Source organism: Lolium perenne, chromosome 4 (genome assembly GCF_019359855.2).
Source record: "Lolium perenne isolate Kyuss_39 chromosome 4, Kyuss_2.0, whole genome shotgun sequence".
NCBI classification, from domain to species: domain Eukaryota; kingdom Viridiplantae; phylum Streptophyta; class Magnoliopsida; order Poales; family Poaceae; genus Lolium; species Lolium perenne.
The window spans coordinates 271,306,394-271,316,089 of NC_067247.2; the positions used below are offsets into that span (position 1 = coordinate 271,306,394).

The 9,696-nt window shown below is 43.7% G+C and overlaps 1 protein-coding gene across 1 annotated transcript; it reads left to right on the forward strand.

Annotated features, from left to right (window-relative positions):
- Positions 1-658: 658 nt before the first annotated feature.
- Positions 659-1,162, forward strand: LOC127347625 (putative invertase inhibitor). The gene has a single exon (XM_051373792.1). It carries the CDS (start codon positions 659-661, stop codon positions 1,160-1,162), a length of 504 nt encoding a protein of 167 aa, XP_051229752.1.
- The last annotated feature ends 8,534 nt before the right edge of the window (positions 1,163-9,696 follow it).

Here is a 9,696-nt window from a genome sequence, read left to right on the forward strand (position 1 = left end):
TTCTCTCATCTTCTTCGAGGACGGAGGACCGGAATATGCTATACCTGGATCGTGCAAGGATTCTTATCGAACTATGATGATTTTCTGGGAGCAGGAAGCCACAAAGAAAACAACCATACTCATCGAGCACAACCTGTACCACAAACCATGAGACGTGTCATCATGTATCTCTCTTTTCGTGGGTGCCGATGGTTGCCAACTTGTCGTTTTTGCTATCCATCTCAATCTCATCTTTGTGCATATATAGCGATTGATGATAGGTGGTAATATATTTCGATAAAACTAAGAAACAACTTAATCTGGGAGGTAGGTACTATAGAAATACATTGAAATGTTTCTCAAAACTCATTGTCATTAATGTACAGGTTGGCCGTGTATCAGCGTCATTAACACCAGCATGTTTATTAACCCAATCTTTTTGATATGGTACAATCTCTTATCTTGCATGCAATATTTATCTTTAAATTTTATTTATAAATGTGCCTCGCTGGCACATCTCCACCTACCAATACTATATGGTGTGGAGGAGTATTTATTTGAATAATATTTATATTGAATGCATGATTCTCTTTCCTTTTCAATGGTCCGCTTGAGTACATAAATTTCGACTCGCAGAATGCAGTGATCCTCACACAAAAGCTTTGTATGCTCCTTGAAAATGCAGCCCCTCACCATACTCCTCACCCTAGCCATCCTCCCTGGCCTCGTAGCCGGCACCTCATCTCTCATCAACACAACATGCTCCGTCATTCCTGAGATGTCCTACGACTATTGTGTTGGCGTGCTCTCGGCCGATCCAGCGGGTGCCTCCGCCAAAGACAAGCGTGGGTTGGCCATCGTAGCTGCTAACCAGAGCGTGCACAATGTGACATCCACATTGCATATGATGAGCGACCTAGTGCAAGGGCTCAACAATTGCATCGAGTATTACAAGTATATGGGTGACTTGACGACGAGCGCCATTGATGACTTCCACGCAGGCCGAGATGCTGAAGTGATATACGAAAAGTTACGGAGGGCCTCTGATGAGCCCTTAAGTTGTGATATGGCGCTGTATGAGGGAGCCACAAAAAATCCCGTGGAGAAAGAGAACTCGGAAAACAAATACTTGGCTCATTTAGCCAGCGGCATCACATTTCTGATGGTAAATGGAGCCTCTTAAAATATAATACATTGATACTTTATTTTCTTTACATCATAGTCCATGAATAAATAAAGATGTCCACCTTTTACTTTCGTTTCCATTTCTTTTTCATGCTGCTCCTTTTCGGTATAGAGCAGTTTCTCTTTCTAGCAATTGATCTCGCGCAATCACAACTTGTTCCGCGCGGAGCGCTACACCTCTATTGTACTCCATCCGATTCAAATTAATTGACTCAACTATGTCTGCATTCGGATGCATCTAGACGCGTTTGTTGACTAGATACATATTTATCTAGATAAAGTTGAATCAATTAATATGAATTGGAGGGAGTATTATCGTTTTGCGACGGTTTTCCTTTCCCTTTTCGTTCGGATAGACCAGATGAGTGTGAAATCCTGACCTAGGGTTTAATGGGATTGATAGAATACTCATACCAACAAGTTGCAACTTCTTTTCCGGAAGCTCATCTCCAAGAAACTCCGAGGTTAAGGGTGCTTGGACTGGAGCGATTTGAGAATGGGTGACCAACCGGGAAGTCCTTCCTGGGTGCACACGAGTGAGGACAAAGTGCGTTGAAAGACATGTGTTGCTATGTGGGGCTAGTCTAGACGTCCTAGTGAGCTTCTAGGGGTGACAGGCCTGGCCGGGGTGTTACAATGAGGACGGAAGGCTGGAGCACCTGCTCTACTCGATGAGACGACGACGCAGAGCAGCATCTCGCGGGCGGTGGTTCTGCGCGCCGGCGGTAGGAGATTCGAGGCTCGTGCGGCGGTGGCTCGGCGAGGTCAAGATCTTGTCCGGACGAAGCTCCTGCGGTGAATCTGGGGTTGAATAGCTGCGGTGGCACATCAGCGTGAACTGACACCTCGATGCTCGTTGGGGTGGGGGGTTGCACTGTGAAGTTGGAGAAATCAACCCATTCATATATGAGTACTAATTACCCGCAAAAAATAGGAGTACTAATTTCTAGCACGTATATTGATAAAGGAATAGATAGCACTCAGACGCTCCACAAATACCACTGGGTTCATCAACACATAATTAACCGGAAAGCAGTGATTACATAAACTATAAAAAACAAGTGGACAGAGGCATACATCCTACCTGGCTTGGCCGAGAAACGGGGCCGAACTCAGCTTCCGATGGCTGGACTTGGGGCGCCACCGTAGTGGTGGTTACCGGGGAGACGTTTGAACCACCGGCCCTGTGAGATGTAAATAAATGGAAAAACAGTTAGAAAATAAGAATCAACTGAAGGACACGCCGCTAGAAACCTACCGGACGAACCCTCACCCTTGATGGTGGTGTCTCAATCATCATCATTCATCAGTGTGACGCTCTGGTTATGTAGTTGCACACAAAAACCGCTATGCTCATTAAGCATGTCAAGCTCGACTGTAAATGTATTGATGTCTTGCTGAAGATAAAGGCAGATCTTGTTCTCGAACGCTAAATCTATGTGAACAGGCTCACACTCCGGGGTGAGGGAGAGTTCATTCCCCAGTTGGCTGCCTATGTGGTCCATGTTCACCTCCATTTGCTGGCACGATCATTGTATGAAAAAAAGAATCCAACCCATTCATATATGAGTACTAATTACACGCAAAAAATAGGAGTACTACTAATTTCTAGCATAGATCTTCATACAGGAATGGACAGCACTCGGACGCTCCACAAATAGTACATGGTTCATCAACACATAATTAAACGGAAAGCAGTGATTACATCAACTACTGCATCTGATCCCTTTTAGTAGTTAACTCGAATTTAGTAAAGTTGTATTCTAAATCCGAGTCAATTAAAATGGATCGGAGGGAGTATAAAAAAACAAGTGGATAGAGGCATACAGCCTACCTGGCTTGGCCGTGAAACGGGGCCGAACTCCGCTTCTGACGACCGGACTTGGGGCGCCACCATCGTGGTGGTTATCGGGGAGACGTTTGAACCGCCGGCCCTGTGAGATGTAAATAAATAGAAAAAACGGTTAGAAAATAAGAATCAATTGAAGGACACGCCGCTAGAAACCTACCCGGACGAACCCTCACCCACTGGCTCGCTCTCCGTCGCATAGAGGATAGACTGGGTCTCTGTGAGAAGATGATCATAAGTAGCCATACAACGACCCGCTAGCTGGCTAGATGTCATTTTTTCTCGGCGGTCTTAGTCCTCATCGTCTTCCCTAGGATATCCTGCCGCCGGGCCGCCCGACTCACTGGAGCCATGGCTGCGAGGTACTTTACTAGTTAGGGTGGAGGGCTGGTGAAGGCTAGTTACTACAAGGAGAATAGAAAGAGAAGAAGGGTGGAGTGGCGGTGATGGCTAGTTACTAGCTACCAGGAGAACAGAAAGAGAAGAATGGTGGAGGGCTGGTTACGGCTAAATCTTAAATACACCCAGAAAAGACCATCGTGTCCTCGCGGGGCTTCTGAAAATTAGGGACGTATGTTCTGAAATTAAAATAAAAAAATGGGCAAGATAGGGTACCTTCCCCAGTAAGCATCTAGCACCCACGCCGAGGGACTGCGCGTTGAACACTGGTTACAGTATGTGCAAAAAGAAAAGATAACAAGGAAAATGCCTGAAAGGGTCCAGAGGTGCATTTAATCGGACGTTGGGATTACATATTTTACACAATAGAGTATGTGAACATAAACACAAAATACAATCAAGCGCTTAGTGTTTACATAAAGGGCCCTAACTGAAGATTGAAAATGCATGCAAGTCCCTCCCCGCAAAATAAGATCATATATCGTTGTTAGGGCCGCCCTGGTGAAACTTCTGAATGAAAAAAGGCCATAGTTGGCAGCCTAAACCCGCCGCTCTAGTCCGAAGAGGAACCTCTGTCCGAAGAGTCCCTGTTGACAACAAAAATTAATTAATTCAGTTCTGCATAAACCGCAATTTCCATTAGATAAACACGAAGATTAAGATAGGAGCATGTACCACCTGTCGATGCGCATCCAGCTAGTCAGCTCTGTGCACGGTTCAAACCATTTCAACGACCACTGTAGTTCCGACGTGCTGGCGGCGCCCGGCGTCGTCCTGCTGGTCGCCAGAAAATTGATCGAATACTTGGACCTCATTGAACTGATATCAGAGCGCTTAGGTGATGGCTTGCCGTGCGACCACAAACGCACCCTGTACTTCGGCCACACACACGTCGCCGACCTTAGGAACTCCACGGATAGGCTGGCCAGCACGCATCCATTCTCCAGAGAGACTTGCATATATGTGCGCGAGACGAACACGGTACCATCATTCCCGTAGAAGATGAAATGTCTTGGCTCTGGTGGTGTAAGCACTGGGATGATGAACGCCCTCGCGGTGCCATACCTGATCATGTCCACACAAATCATATATCATTGTTAGGGCCATGCGGGCATGCGATCTCATGGTCGTGAACCTCGTTGTAGGCGACCACGCTCCCGCACCCGTCGTGGGAGCACTTCATCCTCTTGATCTGCTTTGAAGAGTATATTGATGGGGAGGGGTGAAGGGAGAAGAAGAATAGGGGAGAAGAAAGATGGTGGTGGCTTTATTAATTCGGGCCTCATCGTCCCACCAGTTTGGCTAAAAATGGTGACGCTGAATGTTTCACCTTATATGATGGCCAAAAATGGGATATGAAGATTTTCTCGAATTGTACCTATATTTAGATTTATGTTTGACATATATGTGATGTTACTCAAAATTGAACTGCATGTTACGAATGGACGGTCGGCAATTATGAATGAAGAAAATAAATTTGAAAATATTGAAATACTTTGAGTGTCTCTCTGTGAAGCCTTGCACTAAGATCATTGAAATTTCCATTACCCTTGTACGGATGGTGGGTCCTAAAAAATTGAAGTAATTTGACTGCAACAAAAAGAACTTCAATGAAATTAAAAATGTGGACTAGATTGTATTGTTGTATGAGATATAGATGCTATAAAAATAACAAACTACAATCCTAAGGGTGATTTCAATAAATCAAGTTTGATTTCTTGCTTGCATGTATGAGTTAATTTGTTAACATGGCTTTCTACCCCCACCCACCCACACACTCTCTCTCTCTCTCTCTCAAATGGGGTGAGAGGAGAAGAAGGATGATCGTAACTCGGGCCTCACCGTCCTACCAGAGTTTGGTCGATGCCCAAGACATCCATGACCTAAAAAAGTGACGTTGAATATTTCATTGTCTACGTTTTCATAAGCATTATACCATATATATTGGCCAAAATGTAATGTGTAGATTTACTCGAATTGTACCGTATTTTGATTCATGTTTGATGTATGAGCGATTTTACTCAAAATTTAACTACATGTTCAAATTGTCAGGTCGGAAAATTTGAATGAAGAAAATAAAGTTTAAATATTGAAATAATTGTGCATATATATATATGAGTGTGTGTGTTTGTGCACTACGATACATAAAATTTTCATTACCCTTTTGCGAATGTGGTGGGTCCTAGAATATTGAAGAAAATTCAAAAAAAAAAATGTGCTAGCTTGAGTCGTCGTATGAGATAAAATTGCTATACAAATAACAATCTTACAGCCTTAAGGTAATTTTAAAAAGATTTATTTGTTTGCTTACACATGTGTGGTCATGTTGATTGCATTGTATATTAGTGTGAACTTACTAATAATTATCCCAAATTTTGGCAGCAATGTGCATCTTACCGTTCAACTAAATTTCCATATATTTTATTCGACTTCATTTCACACAAAAATACATTCTACTTTATTAGTGTAAAATAGGATCTTAATGTGAGCTTTATTGTGAAGTGGCTACCTGAGATCGCAGAAGGTCCAAATTTTCACGGTAACAATTTCGAAACATGGCATACTTCATAAGATAACCATTTAGGTAATATATATGTTGATTATTTCTCGAGTTTTGTAATATATGTGGACTTATGTTGAGTTTTAACGAATTTTGCTCAATTTAAAATTGCATGTTCTTTAAAGTTTGTCATGAGTTTTGGGAGAAAATATGCAGATTTTACCATGGTAGGTTGTTATGCTCCATGCATGACAAAACTACAAAGAAAAGATCAACGACTTGTACGAATGGCGAAGCCGGTGAATTTGAAGCAAATTTGAATGCAACCAAAGGAAGTTCATTAAAACTAAAAAAATATGAAGAGTTCACGAGAAAATGGTAGGGCGATTTGAAAAGAAAATGAATCACTACATATGTGAATCTGGTCATAATAAACGAAAATGCCAAGTAGAGTTTCCAATTTTGTTCATAAAAATAGATCAAATTTTAACTAGATTTGTGATATAGATTGTTCATAGAAACCGCTATAAGCCATCGAAATGTCCTGAAGTGAATGATTCTAGGCATCCATATTTTAATTACTTCATGTAATGTAAGGAGTTCTTTTTAATAAATGGAAAGAAGTACTGTAGAAAGTTTCAAATGGTCTATATTTATTTGTAAATTTAATAGATTGAAAGTGGTGAAGTAGATATAGAAGTTTAGTGGAGTACAATACTAGTACTCTACTACACTTTATTTTGGGTGCCGTGAAGCCTCGCAATAGCGGATAGCTAGCTTCTTTCAGGAGAATCTTCATGCATGTCTAGTACACCCTAGCTCCATATCTGATTATTAATCTTACACTTAGCCCTAGGTGATCAGTTTGAATAACAAAATATGCGATATGTATTACAAAATAAAACTTTGAATATCATAATTTTCCAACGGTAGTATGATTGTAATGTTATATGCGGCCAATATACAAGCGTAATAAGACTTAAATTCTCACCATAATTGTGGAGAAAATCATGAGCTTTTAAAAAAACATACTACCAAGGATCGAGTCTTACTAGATTGACACACCTCAACATTCAACAAACCGTCCGTTCAAATTGAACAAGCCAGATTGGGTATTGTCCCGGGAAATTGTACCACACATGCCAACAATAGTAAACCTAATTGCTTACAAGTACGTCAACATTATGTGGCTTGATTAAATGTGCATTAAACTTAATATGTCTATTTATTTATTTTGTTTTAGTAGTCGTAGGACAGTGTAGGGTCCAGAGTTGCATTAGTCGGCGAATTGGGTTACATATTACATAGACTAATTCATGATAAACATAAAATACATCCAAGACCTCAACATTTTTAGATAAAGGGCTAAGTAGTAAATATTAGAACATCAATAAGGTCCTTCCCCACGGAAGTAGATGACCACCTCTAACACTATGGCTATCCTGACAAGAACCATCAGCAGAACGTCTCTTTTAGTCCTTGTACTGAGTACTTTGAAGCCGGAAGCCCCAGACAGACTCTTCCTAAAGCGCCCTGTCACAAGAAAAACAAATTAATTCAGCATTACTTAAATCTGCATTAGCATCATTCCAATAAGATTGAGGATAGTGTTATGTTCACTCACTCCTTATCGATGCGCAAATAGATAGTCAGCTGCTTCGATGATTCATTGCCGCACAGGTACCGCGGCGGCACCAAGAGGAACGAAGTGACATCTCCCAAACAAACTGTGCCCGGAGTCGGGCTGGTCGTCGGCTCTAATACCGCTTTCTCCACATCAAACAAGTGTTCCCTGGTAAGCTTATGCGGCCCCGGCATCGGCGGGTCGTTCGCCCACATCGTCACCCTATACCGGGGCAAGATGCACGTCGTCGGCCTGAAGCACACGAAGGATACTGCGGTGTCCATGCCGCAAGGGTGGATGTGCAAGGCGAACACTGTGCCATCCATCCCGTAGCCGATGAACTGTCGTTTTGGCGAGCCCGGTGCCGGCACCTTCAGATGAACTAGTCTGAAGTCATCGTCGTACGAGAACCTATCCACAACGGTCAAGTGGGCTTCTCTGAGGCGTAGGATGAATGGTACCTGCGAATCGGCGAATTCGCAGCCGGGGTGCATGCAGGTGCAAGGGCCTTGCGGGCACAGCATCATGTGCCTGTCTTCCTCGTTGTAAGGGAACACCCTCCCGCACCAGTCGTTGAGGCACTGGATCGTCGGCATCAGAAGCTGCTTCTTTGGCACATGCAACTCCATAGACTAAGGTCTGATGAGGGATCGGAAAGGGGCGCAAGGGGTTGTGGTGGCGGCGGCGACGAGCGAGGGGGGAGTAGTGAGAACTGAGAAGGGAGATTGATGTTTAGGGATATTAATGTTTCTTTATAGAGGGCTCTTCTTTTAACTAGAGCGTCTAGACTGGTGGACAATGTGAGCTGTATCCAACTCTACCTCCATCCCAAAGCATGTGACTTGTGTTCACTGAAGCGTGGGACTTCCACGCATGGGGACCACACGTAAGTGACCAACCTGTTGGTGTAAAAACTCGGCTAATTATTATACTCCATCCTAGTACCTAAGTTACAATTTTTTAATATCTTGGCCCAAGGTACTAGCTGATTGGGTCGAGTTTTCTCTCGTAAAACCCGTCTATAATTACAGCCATTAATTGACAAGGAGGGTTCCCAAGTGCATGCAAAAAACTTGATTCGGTTCACACGGTATCTTATTGATGAACTTGGCCTAAGCCAGAGGTTGAAGATGAACAGTACAAGCTCTTGCTACAGGTGTTGCCCTTAATCGATCTCCCCGCGCAGGGGTGTGCCCCCTCTCCTTATATAGGGGAGAGGGTGGCTTACAGGGGAAGAAACCCTAATGGCATCTTTGATGACCTAGGCTACTTTATAAAGCTTCTTTGGTCTTACTAACACCGGCCTTCTCTTTAATCGGGAAGAGATGACCTCTTCCGGTAGCTTTTACGTTATCTTCTGCTTTAGCTTCAGAGCTTCGATTAAAGCTGATGTGCTTCGCTCATCCTTGTCTTTAGTCCTTGAAGGAATCTTTGACCAGGCTGCTGACATGCTACAGTTGAGCTTATGTTGGTACTCCGGCATCTTCTTGAGTTTACCCTATTCCGGTATACCCCTTATGGGATACCGGTATACTTTCACTTGGCTGTAAACAACCTAACTTGGTTACCCCGGATTAATCTTTAAACCGGTATCTTGATAGCTAAAACAAGGCAAGTTTACCATGACTTTGGCATACCAGGGGCCATCCCCTCAACATTAGACTCCGAAGCTGGTATAGTCCAGCGGATTCTATCCGACGGACCATGCCAGGTTCCCATCTCAAACATACCGGTTTAATTCTTCCGGTTTCGAGTTAAAACTTTCCGGCGTCTCTGCCAAAACCATATCAGCACCTCATATTTGGCAAAACCTTCCGGTATCTTTTTTCCGGTTGCTTAGCCATTAAACTCTCCTCGGCAAAGTCGAGAACATATTGGGAATCGTGCATGTCAAAGACATGCGCACTGTTTTTGACGCTCCAGTGTTAGGGGTCAAATCCCTTCGACTCCCGTGCTCGCAATTAATGCTCCGCACCGGATCCTCGCGGACATTCCGGATCCTTGTGGCCTCTGTGTGGCACCTTCCTGCAGTGTGTGTATCCTCATGCCACGTGGCGGCCCACAGGCAAAGCGAAGCGGGCCTGGCCGTATTCTGGCCCACTAACCACCTCAGTATAAAGGGACGCGACGGTTCCCCTGCGTCGCCCACACTCCCACTTC

Coding starts and splice junctions, on each gene's coding strand:
- LOC127347625 (XM_051373792.1), top strand. CDS start 659: ATGCAGCCCCTCACCATACTCCTCACCCTAGCCATCCTCCCTGGCCTC.